The sequence below is a fragment of the Carassius auratus genome, unplaced genomic scaffold (assembly GCF_003368295.1).
Source record: "Carassius auratus strain Wakin unplaced genomic scaffold, ASM336829v1 scaf_tig00214501, whole genome shotgun sequence".
Classification (NCBI taxonomy): Eukaryota; Metazoa; Chordata; class Actinopteri; order Cypriniformes; family Cyprinidae; genus Carassius; species Carassius auratus.
The window spans coordinates 88,093-107,400 of NW_020527681.1; the positions used below are offsets into that span (position 1 = coordinate 88,093).

General features: G+C 36.3%; 2 protein-coding genes across 2 annotated transcripts; one reads left to right on the top strand and one right to left on the bottom strand.

Moving 5' to 3' along the window:
* Positions 1-1,260: 1,260 nt before the first annotated feature.
* LOC113092180 (uncharacterized) lies at positions 1,261-8,394 on the bottom strand. Its single transcript, XM_026257797.1, has 6 exons — positions 7,735-8,394; positions 5,791-5,883; positions 5,277-5,597; positions 4,835-5,131; positions 3,877-4,178; positions 1,261-3,452 (listed from the first exon to the last, which is right to left on the bottom strand). The coding sequence occupies exons 1-5, from the start codon at positions 7,796-7,798 to the stop codon at positions 4,027-4,029; spliced, it is 927 nt and encodes a 308-aa protein (XP_026113582.1). The 5' UTR covers positions 7,799-8,394; the 3' UTR covers positions 1,261-3,452; positions 3,877-4,026.
* Positions 8,395-11,364: 2,970 nt separating this feature from the next.
* Positions 11,365-18,993, top strand: LOC113092177 (zinc finger protein 721-like). Its single transcript, XM_026257791.1, has 3 exons — positions 11,365-11,517; positions 12,598-12,741; positions 15,766-18,993. The coding sequence occupies exons 2-3, from the start codon at positions 12,687-12,689 to the stop codon at positions 18,807-18,809; spliced, it is 3,099 nt and encodes a 1,032-aa protein (XP_026113576.1). The 5' UTR covers positions 11,365-11,517; positions 12,598-12,686; the 3' UTR covers positions 18,810-18,993.
* The last annotated feature ends 315 nt before the right edge of the window (positions 18,994-19,308 follow it).

The window sequence follows — 19,308 nt, forward strand, 5'->3', positions numbered from 1 at the left end:
TTCGATCTATAGCACAACTGTTTATAAAATTTATTTATTTTGCAATATTTGTGTTTATATTTATTTATTTATTTATTATTAGTAGTAGTATTTTGTCTGTGTGTGTGGTTGTCTCTGTGTACTGGAATCTTATGTCACTAAAACAACTTATTTGTATGCACAAAAAATGAAACCGAAAGTTAACTGGAACTGAGAAAGTCTAGAGCGACCAGCGGGAAGAATGAGTTTAAAGTAATGTCAGTGAGAGGTGGATCTACATACAGTTAATGTTTATTAAACAAAGACAGTAATACAACGGAAGAATAATGTAATAACTTGCATGCCTAGAGACAATGCCTGACCAGAAACAAAGGAAACTTAAAGGGATAGTTCACCCAAAAATGAAAATTATGTCATTGATAACTCACCCTCATGTCGTTCCAAACCCGTGAGACCCCCGTTTATCTTCGGGACACAGTTTAAGATATTTTAGATTTAGTCCGAGAGCTCTCAGTCCCTCCATTGAAGCTGTGTGTACGGTATACTGTCCATGTCCAGAAAGGTAAGAAAAACATCATCAAAGTAGTCCATGAGACATCAGAGGGTCAGTTAGAATATTTTGAAGCATCGAAAATACATTTTGGTCCAAAAATAACAAAAACTACGACTCCATTCATCATTGTCTTCGTTGAACTAACCCTTTAATGCATATATATATACTACGGCTCTTTACTTGTAATGTTTTTTAAAGAAGTCTCTTATGCTCATTAAGGCTGCATTTATTTGATCAAAAATACAACACAGCATGTTGTTTCATTTATGGGTACTTGTATTTTATTTCCTGAAATTGTAGCAAAAATGACAGCGATCTAACAACCGTTATTAGCAGAATACATTAATAAATGACAATTCACACTGACCATAAATAAATACTTAAGTAAATCAAAAATAGAAACAGAAATCAGTTTAATGAAGATCAAGTTTCAGTGAAACACTGTATTTTTCACAATCCTCTATGACGCCTGTAAGTCCATCATTATGTTTGTGTGATCGAGAGGCATTTTTCTTTGCGGATGACAAGATTGCAGGATGTGACAGTATCTGAAATGCACAATTGAGTTTAGAGTTACAATGTGCCTCCGTCCATTTGTTAATGTAAAAACAATTGTTTATGAATGCCAGAGTACTGTATGTGAGCACTTCAGAATTTTATGCATAAATCAAAATACATATAACAATATGGACCATGAATTCAATATCTTTGCTAATTATTGGACTTGGGAAAGTTTTTTTTAGAGTGTAGCCTGTAGGTATTTACATTAAAACAATAAGCATGCAATAGCATTTTGTGTGAATTAGGTCCTTTTGTTTATTGAAGTAAAATTGCAGCAAAAATGTCAGTGCTCTTAACAACAGTTCTCAGCTGAATACAATAACTGACAATTGACAATGAACATGAATAAATACACGAAGAAGTAAAATAATAATCAGTAATGTCTATGAAGGCCAAAAGCAAAAATGGACGAATGTGAGCCCTTCACGATGTTGAAGAAAAAAGTGATAAAGTCATGGGATAGCTTTAATATTTTTTTGTGACTTGGTGTGTTTATGCATAAATTACATTCAATCTTTTAGGTTTTATCCAAAGCGACTTAAAAATGAGGGTAATAGAAGCAAACAAAACGACAAAAGAGCAATGTGTTGTGACAAGTAGTGTTAAATAAAATACGTAGCAAAATCAGGGTTAGATGCTTATACACCCTTATTAATCAGCTAGCATGCACTGATTTTAGGAATAAATGATGGGTAGGGTTAGGGTTAGGGGTAGTGATTGGATTAAGTCTGTATTTTTGGACAATAATGTTGATCCATGATATACATATAAATTACATATATTCAGTGACTGGTTTGGTCCGTATCAACAAAACCATCTTAATGTTTCTCTCCTGCAGATCTTTTCCATCATTTTCTGCAATAAGAAACCATTATCTAAGACCATAATTATCTGTATTATCCTACGACCGGCTTGTGTATAATTTCCATTACATGAATCATCTATAAGACACGTAATAGCTCATTATCTCTACCTTGAAGCTGAATCATCCTTGTTGTGTTTATTCCTACAGGGCAAACCGTCAGACCTGAAAGTGAACAGCCTGTGTGCACACCTGGAGCTCATTTGCACTAGGTTTAGTTCGCCTATCAAAATAGTGTGCGTCTTGGGATGATGAAAAATATAATCAGTGTTTGTGACAAAATCTTCCTCCATCCCTGACACTGACCTCACTTCACCTGGATTACCAACCACACCTGAAACTGAAAGATTTCCAATGATGAAAATGTTCAACACAAAGGACCAAGTGTATTATGAATTAAAATCAATTTAGCTTAGCTAAACAAACCAATCACATATAAGAATCTGTGTGAACATTTCAAATGAAATGACACATAAACAGAAGACAGCAGCATTTGACAACATTCTCATAAATGGTTTTGAAAACTACCAACTTTTCATGGTCTGTGTAGAGATGAACAGCAAAATATAAGAAAATCTAATAGCTATACACCTCAATCTCTAAAACACTCAAACCAAATGGTAAAATCCTTATTGATGAGTCACAGTATGTAAAACTCACCTTGCACACAAACATGCCCATTTACTTACTACAAATAACAGACACACGAGTTTGAAAACTGACTCCATAAGCTTCACTGACCCAAAAACAGACAGCAGATTTTATTACAGCTGTTAATATAGCTTTTATATATATACAAAAACACACACAAATTACTGAAAACATTCACGAAAGCCATAACCTAAATAAACATCAGTCCACTGTTAGTTGTGGTTTACATGTGTCAGCATTATTTAGAAAAACTTTATTTGAAAAAAAGGTGACATTCTGCAATATGACACTCAAGTGCATACTTGGATTAAATCTTTCATTTCATACTGTATACTACTCAGAATACACAGTTTCTTAAGGCCGTGATTTGCCTGTCCAACATTGTTTTTCTTGATTTTTTTTTTGTGTGTTTAATCCTATTTATTCCACTCCTACAACTTCAACTTTGAGGAGGAACCTCTCGTCATCTATTTCTGGCCTTCTAGCAAGAATATAGTAGCCTAATGTAAACCTACGATTGGGAGTCAGTACAAGGTGTTAATTTTTAAATGTACATGATTGTTTTACTTCTATTTTGTATTTGCTGTGTGGTTTGGATGCAGCGTGCGTCAAAAACAGACTAGGGACCCCAGATGATTGTCTGTTGTGAAGTACTACTACAATGAAATACAGCCATTTATAATAAAGACTGTAGTTTACCTTTGAGGATTCAAGCTTTTTTTTACATAGAAACGTATGTCCCAAGATACTCATGCTAATAAACTGAGTGCTATGATAATATGGTCTGAATGATCATCATCTGAAAGCCACCTCTGAATTATCTGTATGATTCTGTCCATTGGCTCCCTGTAAGAAAAGAGACACACATCAGAAAGAGACAGTACTGGAACTACATCTGCTTACAGTACAAAGATTTAGAAAATCAAAGCAGCAAAATTACCAAATAATATCATTAAATCATTAGGAGAAATACTGTGATAAGTCCAAATCTCACCAAGACTTGGAATGAAAATGGAAAATTAAACATCCTGCTGGAATCAACATCTTCTCAAGAGAGCTTAAAGATGTGAGTACATGCACAACAACACAAAAAAACTGAACTAATACCAAAATACTAGCCTATCAGTAGATCACGAGTGTCATTTTAGATCTTGAGTCATATTTGAACAAGATAAAAATGATTTATGACAGGTTTCATTATTCAGTGCACAAAAGAAAATGGCAAGAAAATCACCTATAAAAAGGGCAGATAATAACAAACATATCTTACCGTATCCTGAGCTATGTTTTTAGTAAATGTTTGATTAGCATGATCCACCTCTTCCATAGCTGTTTAGTAAAAATACATTTACAAAAAAATAAATAAAAATAAAAGATTTGAGGTTACAAGAATTTGTCGGCAATTTTGTGCACTATAATGTCATAAAAAGAGGTAATACTTGCTTTCTTGTGCTGCTTCTTTGTATCTCCCGCTGCGACAGAACATCTTCACAGCTAAAACTGAGACCGCTAGCAGAAGCAGCAGAAATACAGCAGCGATTATCAGCGCTTTCACAGACACAGCTTGACCATCTGCAATGAATAAAGCAAAACCAGTCATTACTGTAAACCAGTCTCACCAGACTTCAATCCAGATGAAACAACAACAGATCTAGTGGGGTATATATATTTTAAAAGACGCAACTACATTTACATTCAATCATTTAGCAGACGCTTTTATCCGAAGCGACTTACAAATGAGAACAACAGAAGCAACCAGATCAACAAGAGAACAACAACAGTATACAAGTGCCATGACAAGTCTCAGTTAGTCTAGTACAAAACCCATAGCCAGGTTTTTTTTATATATATATATATATACAGTATGTATAAATGAAAAGACAAGAAAGGGAAAAGTGCTAGTATTAGTTGGTTAAGTGCTGGTGCTTTAGATGTTTCTTGAAAACGAGTGAAGACTCAGGAAAAGGACCGTGAGACTGATTTTGAACTTCTTTGGGAACTAAACTAAATTTGAATAGTCAGTTAATCTGCCATTTATTTGCTTAAAACATGCAAAGTTTCTAGTTATTAAAATACACTGCAGTGTATAACAGTAAAGTGTAATTTATGGGCCAAGGTACAGCACAGACAATGTGACAATGAGCTCTTTTATTTATCATTTAGAGATAAACGCTGCAAAACAGTATTAGCAGACATATTTTGGTGAAAAACCTCCAGTGTTGACATACCTAAACATGTCTGACAGAGATCAGTGCTGCTGAGGTGTTTAGTCTGGTTAGTGAATGAATAAGAGACCGCACATCTGTATGAATCATCCAGACACTCGATCTCCAGAGGTAGAGAGAGACTGATGCTGAGATCAGACACACTGATGCTGGACAATAAACTGTTTCCTTTGTACCAGGAGAGAGTCACATGACTCACATTCACAGCTGAACACAGCACTGAACAATACTGCTTCAGTGATCTCTCTGAAATGGAAAGGTTTCGAGGAGAATCACTGATGACAGGAGCAGTCAGAAGACCTGAAACATGAGAGAAAAAATATTTTAGGAGAAATCAATAGCCGAAATTAATGTGCGTACAGATCATAATTAATTTAAATAATCAAATATAAAATGCATGGACAGATGCCGATTTTAAACAACAACTTTTTAGACAGCACCTCACCATAGACAGCAACACTGAAGCTCTTGTGCTTCACATCTCCATTGATGATCTGTACTTTATAAAGTCCCGAGTGTAATTTGTTAATGTTTGTGACGGTCAGAGATCCTGTCCGCTCATCGATCTGCAGTCGGTCTCTGAATCTCTCATTGTTCTCTTTAATGTCATATACAGATTTGATCTTTTTGTAGATTTCAGCTAAACGAGTCTCTGAATTTTGATCTCTAAATGTCCACAGTATCAGATGCTCTGTCTGTAGTTCAGTAACTCCAGTGTTTAGAGCGACAGAATCTCCCTCCATCACGGATATCGTCACTGTTTTATCTGTATGAACAAAAAAACACACTTCAAAACAAAACAACAAATCACAGAATCTCTTCTCGGATATAATGCAGAATCTGTCTTTAAAATAACAAAATATGAGTGAAATGTATTAAGCATATAAATGATAAAAACACACCAGATGCAAGGAGCATCCTGACATTACTGGTCTACATCCAAGGAGATAATTATTTACCATTTCCAGTCGATAAGCTCGAGGACTTTTTCAAGTGTGATGGATTCTGGGAGAAAGAATATGACTGAATTCCCTGCGGTGTCAACTTAAAACCTGCAAAACATTTAAAAGTAAAAATACATTTTGTAAATGATGTTAACGAGTGAAATATGATGAGATGAAAATACTGCTTTGACCCCGGGAGGGCCTTTTATCAAATTTTACCTTTTTTTTTCTCACATGTATGCATTTGTCAGAGGTTTATATTTGATTAAAGTTTAATCAGTTGAATCGAGTCATGATTGCCACTATTATTCAATGTGTTTAGTTCCAAACTCACCTTCCAGTAACTATCTAGGGCTATGTTCCAAACGCTCTGCCTCCGAAGGGCACTTTTGAGTGAGAACAATCAGGGAAGGGATATTTAGTCCATCATTACACACTTCATACCTTTTAAACTCTCTCCCTGGAGCATAAACCATTCAAAGGAATGAGCCCATTCATGAAACACATGACAGTAATCCAAATGGATAATAATAATAATAATAATAATTCTTTACATTTATATAGCGCTTTTTTTTCTAGAGACTCAAAGCGCTTACATAGTCTAGGGGTATCTCCTCATCCACCACCAGTGTGCAGCATCCACCTGGATGATGCGACGGCAGCCATAGTGCGCCAGAACGCCCACCACACACCAGCTTACTGATGGAGAGGAGACAGAGTGATGAAGCCAATCAGTAGATATGGGGATTGTTAGGAGGCCATGATGGTCAGAGGCCAATGGGCGAATTTAGCCAGGATGCCGAGGTCACACCTCTACTCTTTACGAAAGACATCCTGGGATTTTTAATGACCACAGAGAGTCAGGACCTCGGTTTAACGTCTCATCCGAAGGACGGTGCTTGTTGACAGTATAGTGTCCCCATCACTACACAGGGGCGCTAGGACCCACACAGACCACAGGGTGAGCACCCCCTGCTGGCCTCACTAGCACCTCTTCCAGCAACAACCTAGTTTTCTCAGGAGGTCTCCCATCCAGGTACTGACCAGGCTCAGCCCTGCTTAGCTTCAGTGGGCAACTGGTCTTGGGCTCCAGGGTGATATGGCTGCCGGCTATGTGATATGGATGCGCATAAAGCTAACTCATATAAGTTTTTTTTTCAGTAGGGACATAAGTCTATATCAGTTATACAGTGGTATTGCGGCTGCAGTGTGTCACATGATAAGCATGAGAAACCCCGTGCCATACTTGTGCCCCCTCAAAAAAATAAGTTCATGATGCCCCTGGCACTACAAAACAAAGTTGCTTGTCAAATAAACGAAACATGATGAAATATTCATTCTAGTTGAAGTTATAAATTACTTCTAGAGACTGCAGACTATCTGACATGGTGAAACACGACTAAATAAATGATACTTAAAGTAGGTTGAGGTAAATTTTATAATTGTGCCCCCTAAAAGCATAAGTTCATGTCTTTTTGCTAATTTTGCTTGCTTTCAAATAAGTAATGCATTTTTATTTTAATGACACATTTGTACTTAAAAAAGGAAGAATTGTCCTTGATTAACCAAGCTCTCCATAAAACTACCAAACGCATAAAGGCATACTATACAGACCATATAATAATACTAAAGGATTTGTTAATTGTATTCAATAAATAACACTTTCAATGAAACATTGCAATATTATTTTAAAAGTTGTTTTTATGCATGTTCATGCATGATGATTTACTCCGTCATACAGACAGACGTAACCAGTATTTCATTCACCGAATAATTTTGTGAAATAATTGATTCAACTTATTTCAAAACGCATGGTTGGTCCATTCACTATGTAGGACTGGGCTACACAAAGCCATAAAATTAAATTGTGTAACTTACCCTCTAAAAACCATAAGTAAAAAATAAATGTGTAAACCATATTCCTGAACGGCTCAGACAGTCTGTAATCTGTTAACGCACCTGAGTGAGAACAAAGAGGGTCTGCGTCCACGTATTGATTATAGTGGGCGGGGCAAATCATCATAACCCCTTAATGTAACTGTGCAGAGAGTTTAGGGGCTCAAATATAAAAAAATATAAATAAAAGGATGAGTCTCATCTGTCGCGAGATTCCATGTCTTCTCTTGAAAATATATATATTTTTAAAAAGGTATAATATAGCCTACAGTTCCCAACGCAAGTATTGTTAATTGTAAAACATGTTGAAGATTCCATTGACATCCATAAAAAAAGAAGGAGGATAAAAAAAAGAGGGCGGAAGTGGCGGTCCAAAAAACATAGCGCGCGTGGGTCCCGCCATCCCGCGATTTTGCGCATAACATGACTGATAGAGTTATAAACACTGTTGTTTTGCTATTTTAAAAGAAATCAGCGTACGCTTCACTTAACTGAGAGCTGCTCTGCGCCATCAATTTCCAGGTCTGCGTGACAAAACTAGCTCATGCCCTCCCCAAGTATAAAAACTCAAACTTTATTATATCCTACCTGGCTGTTCTAATTATTAGAATGGTTGCGGGAGCATGAGAGCGGGAATGGACAAAAAATCGCGGGAGCGGGACCAGGAAAACAGTTCCGCGCAAACTCTCCCTCCCTGCATACCGCCAAAGATGCAGTTTTAGCGGTTTCGTAACTTTCGTTTTTAGCTGAAGATTGCAAACGGGCGTGGCTATAGACACCTTTTACTGGGCACGTGCCGGTGAGACTTCATCATTTCCAAAATAAAAATATGCGATTTTCTATTAAACTTCATATTTGTTATATTAAGGAGACTGTAGACTTAGAAATCCTGCACTTAAAATAGAATAACTGCAAGCAGACAATTTTTGATTAAACCACAAAATATGCCACAAATTTAGAGTCGAGTATACATTTTCATAATGATTATAAAATGTAGGTTTTCTGAAAGATAAGTTGTCCCTTTCTCAACAATACATTTTACTTAGTGGGAAAAGTCTTTTGAAAAATGTAAATTACAGCAACATATTAGTAACCCTATAAAATATGCAAAAGTTGCACTTTCTTTATTAAAATAAAACCAAACGGCAAAAGATATATGGTCGAACTTTCAATGAATACAAACTGGCCCTCATTTCTTTATAAAGAAATCACACAAAAGGTTTTGCTAACTTGTTTATTTTCATAAAAGATTATGAGGGTGGACAGCAAGATGACAGGGTGGACAAATGGATCAATGGGTTAAGAGGACATCAAATAAACAACAGGAACAACAAGAAAACCTTAAGTAATGGAAATAATAATTTCAGAAATATATATTCTACATTGCAAGTGTACATTTTTAATTGATCTAAAAGGAAATTTTTACATTTATAAGGCAATTTTCCCTTACCTTATTAGATGTACTGGTATGCATGATATTTTATCAAATTCTTACATTTTAATCAATAATCTAAACCCAGACAGCAGGCAGTTTCGGCCCAGAACTGTCCCACAAATGTGCTGTCTGCAGGAATTAAAATAGTAAGGCATTATGGTCCAAAATCTAATTAAATCATCATATATATATATATATATATATATATATATATATATATATATATATATATATATATATATATATATATTTTTTTTTTTTTTTTTTTTACCATGTAATATTAAGTTAGGCAATTTTACCTACCTTATTATATTTATTCGTGATATTTTGTCAAATTCTTACATTTTAATCAATCATTTAAATTAGAATAGTAAGACATGGGGCTGTTCCAAAATCAAGTTATATGTGTGTGAATTTTTATACCACTTCATATATGAAGAGTGCTGTTTTTCTCCAAATAAATTACCATGATTAAAAATGTTATATTGATTTTTTTACATCAGCTCAATAAACAATAAGTTATTTAAGGGACTTTTGTTTTATACCCTGTATTACCTGTTTTTGCTCTATTTCGCTAACAAAAATCATTCCAAACACAGTCACAGCGCTGTTTTGAATCTCTGAGCAACATGATAGTGTTTCATTCCTGAATGAATCAACCATTTAAATGATTCGGTTCAATCGTAAAGACTAACTTTTTATTAACAGTGATTATAAAGTAAAAAATGCTCATAAAATGTAAAAATCTGTTTAAAGTTATTGGGAAATATTATTTCCTGTCAGTGTGAATAAAAAGTAAATAAATACCCATCATGTTAAATGATTTTAGACTGGTGATTTTACTGAAGGCTACCAGGATAATGATAACTGAGTTTATTAAATTCATAAACATAAGCAAACTATATCTTCTCTATTTCCAGTTTGTAGAGTGGATCATTCATTGCAACATTTAATCCACATTTTACATTCGTCACACCATAGGTGTTCCAATAGCGATGACGCCATTGCAGAATTGAAGTGATACAGATTTCTGAAATAGAAATCAGAGACATTTCCTAATTCAGTGATAATTTAAATATCTGTTATGGTCTATGTATTAAATACAGACAATACATTTTTGTATGCTTTGGTTTCACAGTTGTTGTGATTTTCAAATACTACCATTATAATGAATTAAATTTGCATATTATAAATTTGGAATAGTCTGCCCAATGAGTTAAGGGAGTGTAATAGTATCTCCTCTTTAAAAAAAAAAAACAGCTTAAAGTTTGGCTTAGGGACAATTATAATTGTAACCATACACCAGATATTTAAGTCCATGAACATACTTTTTTCTTCTTTGTTCATTTCCCTTTTTTATTTATATTGTATTCACTTTATACTGTAACTACATCGAGGGCTAGGTGAGTTGAGCAATATATTGTCTGTTTGAAGGTATGTTTATGTTTTAAAATTCCTGCTGTATTTATTACATTGCTTTTGTATTTATTAACTTTATAGTGTCTTTTTATTGACTTTTGTATTTTAGGGTGCCTGTTAAGATCTGGCTAGGGACAACAGATGGAAACTAGCACTTGTAGCTAACTCTGGCTTCTTTACAGCAAGTTATTTGTCTGTTGATCAATGAGCATTGTCCCTAACAAAAAAAAAAACAACAACAACAGCAACAACAAAAAAATGATGTGAGTCGAACTGACACTAACTAGTTTTAAAACAATTGACAAAAAATCAAGTAGTGGGTTAAAAATAGCAAACAGATCACAATGGTTGAATAAATGAGCCAGATTTTACAAAACCATATTGCAAAAATACATACGCAAATACATATTGCAAATACATTATTTATCATAAGTACATATGATAAATAAAACTAACAAATATTCCTTTGAATAATTTGAATAATTCATTTGAAAATAGCCTATATATACTATAATAATAATAATAATAATAATAATAATAATAATAATAACGTTTTAAACTTTTTTTAAAATTATAATGTTTGTACTTTTGGAAATGTATCTTTCATCTATTCTTAATTAGGCTAATTCTGTAACATTTTGGGCTCATTATTAGCACAAAGTATGTGCTTTCTGTAATTGTTTAGTTGACAACTGCATGCAATGTAAGATAACGAACAGGTCTTGTTTGCGTTAAATGATTTAATCATTTTTTAACGCCTTATTTTATCCATTATTAACCTGACCTAATACTAATATATTTATGTAGCATCACACTTTCCTTTTTCAGTCTAAAGCAATGACGTATTTGTATGGTTAAGGCTGATTGGCCGTTGATCCACCGATGAGGACCCTTTCGCCACGCCCATTTCTCCAACCTGCAGCAGTTATCCCTTAAACAAGAAGAAAAAGTAGTCATGGCTATCCCAATCACACAGCTTTGAGAATTCTGAGGTGAGGTCATTCGTATATTCATACAATTATTAAAACACAGCTTGCTAAAGCTGAACATGTCATTTTTGTGTTGTTTTAATCTGGTAGAGTTGTATTTGTGCCTCTTCTCTGGCGTCTGCTAACTGAAATAAACATTTAGCCTAGCAGTAGGGTTGCTCACCATTCTGATTAATACGGAATCGTCCCGTGTTTAAGGTATTAGTAAGTCCCGTATATTCAGGCTTACGCAGTCTGACCACCCAGACCATATGAATAACAAGCACTTAATTGAATATAATTTATTTTTGGACAAATCGTTGTTTGTTTTGTGAACGTTTGATGAGGGCGTTAAGACCCAGCAGAATCCTGTGCAGCGTCACAGCGAGAGGTTGATTGATCAAGTTGCATTGTGAGATTTATCTATTTAATTAATTAATTAATTATTCCAGCCGCGTTTAAAAATATATTTTGTCTCAAATTCAAAATATTCTCTATTAATCTTAAGTCTGCATTAAAGCTGCAGTATGTAACTTTTATTTTTTATTTTGTATAATGATCCAAAATAATTTGTTTGAGTAAATACATAACCAGCTAGTGTTCAAAACTATCGGTAACTAACGGTAAGCCTGTAGGGAGATGAGAGGGTCTAAGCACATATTTAAGTAGCTTATTTCTATTATAAGATGATTTGATTTTGAGAACAGTGTCATATAATTTTTTTTTTCCACATGATTTTGTGAGATTATGATGGGTGGACCTCAGTCCCATCAGGGTGTCGGAGAGCATTTTGTACATTTTAAAGATAAATTATTTAATCTGGTGGACTTTCAGATTTCTAAATTAAGATCTCTAACCCAAGTTCAGTATGCAAATTTAAGAAAAAGTATGTACATTGTCCCTGAACTTAGAACTCAACCCTCTATTTGTTGTACCATCTTAGTCTACATTACATTACACTTTTTTTTTGTTTTAGAAGGCCTAAAAATTTATATGAAAAAAAAAAAAAAATGTTTCCGATTAAGCCAAAATTTCATTGGGATCTTTTTTGCCTCCCATTTCTGCTTAAAAATCTAACAACTGATTAATTTTTGATTTTGGCAGATCTGCTCCAACCACACAGGAATTCTCCTACAGTTCAGCTCCTCCCACAACAGTTTATGAAAGAGTTTATATGAAAGAAAGTCGAAAACATGACTGACCCAGAGCCCTGCGGAATAAAACAGGAAGATACTGAACAACAAATAGGTTGGTGTATATTCCTGATTCTTCACTAAGTATATAAAACTTTAAGCAGTCCATCAGATTCAGTGGTTGCAGTTAGACAAAAATCATCAGTTGTTTTAAAAGAAATAACATCACAAAGGTTAAGCAATGTAACCATTGGCAGTAGAATCGCCATTGGCTAGTACAGTTATACTCATACTTGACAATTAAGAGAAAAGAAAACTCTTAATAATATAAAAATGACACGAGAGATGTATCTTCATTGTTGTACACATTGTTATAAACCTGCTGAAAATGATACATTTTTAAGATGAATGATGATTATATCTCCATGAATGCAATACTCAAATGTTTCTAAGATTTTTAAGATAAAAAAAAATAAAAAATCTGTAGTTCTTTTATGTTGGTCACATCATAGGACAAAAACATCAGAACAATTTTGATCAATGTAATTATTGCATTTAAGAACAATGAACATGTTAAAAATAAATAAATAAAAAGGAGTTAAATCTTGTTTAATTATTTAAAATGCTTCTTAAGAGACATCGTGTGGGACATCTTTGTCCTCCAGTGTGACAGTATAGGTGTCACACCGGTGGACATTATTTGTCACTCCAAAGGATGTTTCAGCCTTGTGAATCCTTTAATGACCTTACTATTGCTAGCTAACCTGTCATTAACAGTTAGATGGACACATTTCTTTAATTGGCTTAAAAATATTTAGTTTAATATGCAGTTTTTAATAAGCAAATATAATTAAAGGGTTTCACACTAAAGGGGTGCATCTTCGGATGTCAAAAAATGGCGTGCACACCACCACGTGAAATGAGTTTGTGCGCACTCAAAGCTAACATCCGGCAACACTGTGAGGGCGTCATATTTGCCAAACTTTGCGAAGGAGGCAAACTTGCGGATCTATTGAGTATAAATCAGCCTTAACACTTAATGCCATCTCAGAAGTCATCACAAGCGAATGTCATTCCTCCCCAAGTGTGCCAATCCAAAGTGTCATGTCTCGGCAGTGCCTTAAAGCATCATCAGCACCTGCTTAACCAAAGCCAGGCTGAGGCTGGACCGAGGCTGGACCCCCCTCATACCACCTCGCTTTAATTCATGATTTACACTTTGGTCTCACCCCACATCTTCTGAGCCAATGTCCAAACCATGCTAGCAAAGGGTATTGTGGAGAGAGCCCCCATGGAGAGCTATGTCAAGTTGAGCTTTTACAGTCGCTGCTACTTCATTCCAAAGGATGGCAGCCTCAGGCCAATCCTCGATCTGAGACATTTGAACTGCACCCTGGTAAAGCAGCCGTTCAGGATGCTACGCTCTTGCAAATCCTCCCAGGGGATTGGTTTTATTGGTGGATCTGAAAGATGCATAAATTCATATTCATATAGCCCCCGTCACAGACCATTCCTGAGATTTGCGTTCAAGAGGGTGGCTTACCAATATACAGTCTTACAGTTTGTCCATGGTACTCAAGGCTCTTTGAGGCCCTCCTTTTGAGGTGCTCCGAACGACTAACCTCCGTTCTCTCTTGCTAAATTCTGTCCTCCCACTGGTTTTGGCTTTGGTCAAGTGAGTGAGCAACTTGCAGGCTCCTTCAGTGGACAAGTCCTGCTTCGAGTTTGACCCTAATGACAGTAAAGTTGTTCTTAGGCCCAATCCCAATTCTATTTTATACCCCTAGGGGTAGGGGAGAAAATATTTCCCTAAGGATTGGGACACCACTACCATGACGTCACACGTCATCATTCGTCGTCTAGCTCTTACAATACACACATATACTGGTGTGCATTAGAGCCTTTAATTATTGCTCTGTATTAATGAGCTGCTTACTGACACACACACACACACATATCAGAAATCGCACAGCTCACACATCCAGGAGAAAATTAACTTGTCAACGCTGCCCCACGACTTTTATTAAATACAGTTTAAATACTGAATCGCTACATTATATTTTCCAGCAACGAGAGAATACAATCGCGAATACAAAGTAAACTCAAAATAAAAAGATAAACCCACCGACGTGAATACACGCAACCTCCATTTCTCTCTCTCTCTCTTTCTCTCTCCAATAGGCAATATATGAGCAAATGGTTTAGCGATTTCTAATTATAGTCTACGGCAGTTATCGCCCTGATCAGACTTACGCTGTGGCACTATCATGCAGTCTGTAATGATATGACTTTAGCAAATATTAGCGATTTTTTGCAAACATTTCTTTGAGTAACATGACCGTTAATATAAACTCACAATTGAATGTAACATTAAACAAATGATTACTTTTCGTTAAAATCTTTATTTATGCCAAAAAATCTTACATTTATGTGTCTTTTTGTTTGCGGTAGCTTCCATGTTGCCAAGATAATTCATTCACCTTTGAAGTGTGGTCCTGAAAAATCTTCATTTGAAGGGCTATCTGGCCCTTACCCCTACCCCTCCAACCAAAAGAGAATCGAGATACTCCTACCCCTTCACGCGAACGCACGAAACGGAGGTGTAGGGGTAGGGGAAAGGGGAAGGGCTAAGGGGAAGGGCTAAGGGGTAGGATTGGGATTGGGCCTTAGTCTGAGAATAAGCTATGTGCCTCATGTGCTTTCAATCCCTTTCAGGGAAAGTTATAACTCTCTCTGCTCTTCCTCCCTTCCTAATGCAATGCTCATTCCCGTTATCTCAGGAAACATTAGTAACCAGTATAGTTTTATTTAACTGGTTTTTAACAAATGAAAGGTATAGCTCAGAATAAATATCTCAATGGTTTCACTTTTAAATTTGTAATATATTTTTAATTCTGAAAATGTTACAACCCTAACTCGTAAAAAGTCGTTAATCAAACATTTATAAAAAGTTATCACTTCAAAACCTGTGCATATAGTCTTTAAAATAATAATTGGATAATAAATGTACCCAATTCAAATAAACGCATCAAAATGTTTATACTTCCCATTGTTGTCTCAGTTTTCACGTCCTTTTACTTACACATTGCGCCTTTTTGCAATTTTTTAAGATTTACCTTTTTTTTTACTTTAATTTTAGACCCGATTGAAGAACTAATTGAAGAAGGGGAGAACCATCATGTCAAAACTGAAGAAACGTCGTGCAGAGACAATATATCTTTCACTTGGCCTCAAAGCGGAAAGAGTCTCTCATGCGAGCGAAATCTTGATATTGGCATAAAATGTAATCTTGAAGGAAAGCTGTATGCGTGTGATCAGTGTGAAAAGACTTTCACAATAAAAGGAAACCTTAAAAAACACATGGTTATCCACACTGGAGAGAAGCCGTACTCATGTAGTCAATGTGGAAGGAGCTTCAGATTAAAATCAACCCTCAAACAGCACGTGAATATTCATACTGGAGAGAAGCCGTACTCATGCAGTCAATGCGGAAGGAGTTTCAGATTAAAAGCAACCCTTAAACAGCACGTGAACATTCATACTGGAGAGAAGCCGTACTCATGTAGTCAATGTGGAAGGAGCTTCAGATTAAAATCAACCCTTAAAAAACACATGGTTATCCACACTGGAGAGAAGCCGTACTCATGCGGTCAATGTGGGAAGAGCTTCAGATTAAAAACGACCCTTAATGAACACACGAGGATCCACTCTGGAGAGAAGCCCTACACATGTGAGCAGTGTGGAAAGAGTTTCACACAAAAAGCATACCTTGATGCACACCTAAAAACCCACTCTGGAGAGAAGCCCTACACGTGTAATCAGTGTGGAAAGAGTTTCACACAAAAAGGAGCCCTTAATGTACACATGAAGATCCACACTGGAGAGAAGCCGCACGTATGCAATCAGTGTGGAAAGGGTTTCAGACTTAAGCAACCTCTTATTGAACACATGAGGATCCACACTGGAGAGAAACCATACACATGTAATCAGTGTGGAAAGAGTTTCAGAAAATTAAGTGGTTTTAAAGATCACCTGCTTACTCATTCTAGAGAAAGACTAGATGACCGTGACCAAAGCAGTAAAACACTTTTTAGGGGAGATATCCTGAAGGACCACCTTAAAGTTCATACAAAGCGGAAGTCTTACATATGTTATTTATGTGGAAAGAGTTTTAGTTGGATGGTTGCATTAAAGATACACCAGAAAAGACACAGCGGTGTGAAGGATCACGCTTGCTCTGAGTGTGGGAGGACTTTTTTTTCATATGGTGCACTAAAAGTGCACAAGACCGTTCACACTACAGAAACGCCTTACAAGTGTTCGCACTGTGACAAGAGCTTCAAACGGTCAATATATATGAAAAGACATGAGAGGATCCACACTGGAGAGAAGCCGTATGCATGTGATCAATGTGGGAAGAGCTTCAGACTCAAAGAAATGCTTAATCAACACATGAATGTCCACAATGGAGAGAAACCGCACACGTGTGATCACTGCGGGAAGAATTTCACACAGAAAGGAAACCTTAACAAACACATGAGAACCCACACTGGAGAGAAGCTCCACACGTGTGAACAGTGTGGGAAGGGTTTCTTAGAAAAAGGAAACCTTAAAGAACACATGAACATCCACACTGGAGAGCGGCCGCACACGTGTGATCAATGTGGCAGGAGTTTCACACACAAAGGAAACCTTATCAAACACATGAAAAGCCACACAGGGGAGAAGCCGCACACGTGTGATCAGTGTGGGAGGAGCTTTGCAGAAAAGGCAACCCTTAATGAACACCAGAGGATCCACACTGGCGAAAAGCCGTACACGTGTGATCAGTGTGGAAGGAGATTCACACAAAGAGGAACCCTTTACGAACACGTAAAAACCCACAGTGGAGAGAAGCCGTTTACCTGTGAGCAGTGTGGGAAGAGTTTCAAACGGAAAGAAGGCCTTAATGATCACATGAAGATCCACAGTGGAGAGAAGCCTTACACATGTGATCAGTGTGACAAGAGTTTCACACGCAGAGGAACCCTTTATCAACACAAGAAAACCCACAGTGGAGTGAAGCCGTACACATGTGAGCAATGTGGGAGGAGTTTCAAGAGTTCAAGCTGTTTCAAAGTACACCTGTGTACTCATTCTAGAGAAAGACTATATAACTCCAGAGCAGATTTCTTGAAGGGCCACCTACAAGGACATACAAAGGAGAGGCCTTACATATGTAATTCATGTGGAAAGAGTTTTATTCGGAAGATTGCATTAAAAATACACCAGAAAAGACACAGCGGTGTGAAGGATCACGCTTGCTCTGAATGTGGGAAGGCTTTTTATACGGATGGTGACCTGAAACAACACAAGACCGTTCACACTACAGAAACGCCTTACAAGTGTTCGCACTGTGACAAGAGCTTCAAACGCTCAGAATATCTGAAAATACACGAGAGGATCCACACTGGAGAGAAGCCGTATGCATGTGATCAATGTGGGAAGAGCTTCAGACTCAAAGGAACACTTATCGATCACGTGAAAATCCACACTGGAGAGAGGCCGCACACGTGTGATCAGTGTGGGAAGAGCTTTTCACAAAAAGGAAACCTTAACAAACACATGAAAATCCACACTGGAGAAAAGCCGTACTCGTGTGATCAGTGTGAGAAGAGTTTCAGAATATCAAGTGCTTTTAAAGCTCATCTGCGTACTCATTCTAGAAAAAGACGATGTGATTGTGACCATTGTGGTAAACAGTTTTTTAGGACAAGTGCCCTGAAGAAGCACCTGAAAATTCATACAGAGGAAAAGCCTCATGCGTGTTCTTTGTGTGGAAAGAGTTTTAGTGAGTTTGCTGCTTTAAAATATCACCAGAAAAGACACAGCCGTGCAAAGGATCAAGTTTGCTTTGAGTGTGGGAAGACTTTTTTTTCATATGGTGCACTGAAAGTGCATCAGTCAGTTCATAATCGAGAAACAACTTATAAGTGTTCACACTGTGACAAGAGCTTCAAACGCTCAACACATCTACAAGTACATGCGAGGATCCACATTGGAGAGAAGCCTTATCACTGCCATTCATGTGGGATGGGATTCACTCAGTTATCTTCTCTAATCTGTCATAAATTACATGTCTGCATGTCGGAAATTACAGTAAGTAGTTCAAGTTCTGATCCTGTCCTTCCAGGTGTGAGGTAGGGCTGCATCAAGAAACGATTTTGATGAACGATTAATCAGAAATGATTAGAATGATTAATCAACTGATTGTTAATTATTTCAGAGATTTATCAGTAGCTTTTATTTATTATTCGGCTTTTGGAGTTTGTTAAAATGTTAAGTTATACCCATTCTAACTAAGAAATAAAACAAGGAAATCACTGCATTTTTTGAAAGTGTCTTTTTAAGAAATTTTCGAGTATACTGAATTATTATCATCTTCAGGTTTTCTGTCTTCCATACACCAACTTTGCTTAGAACTGAAAACAGTCCCATAAATGGCGAGAGGTGAGAATATGCAGAGAAATTATTCTTTTCAGAATCAGAATCAGAAAGAGCTTTATTGCCAAGTATGCTTACGCATACAAGGAATTTGTTTTAGTGACATAAGCTTCCAGTACACAGAGACAACAACACACAGAAAAAAATAAATAAATAAATAAATAAATAAAAAAAATAAAAAAGAGATTTACAAATTGAC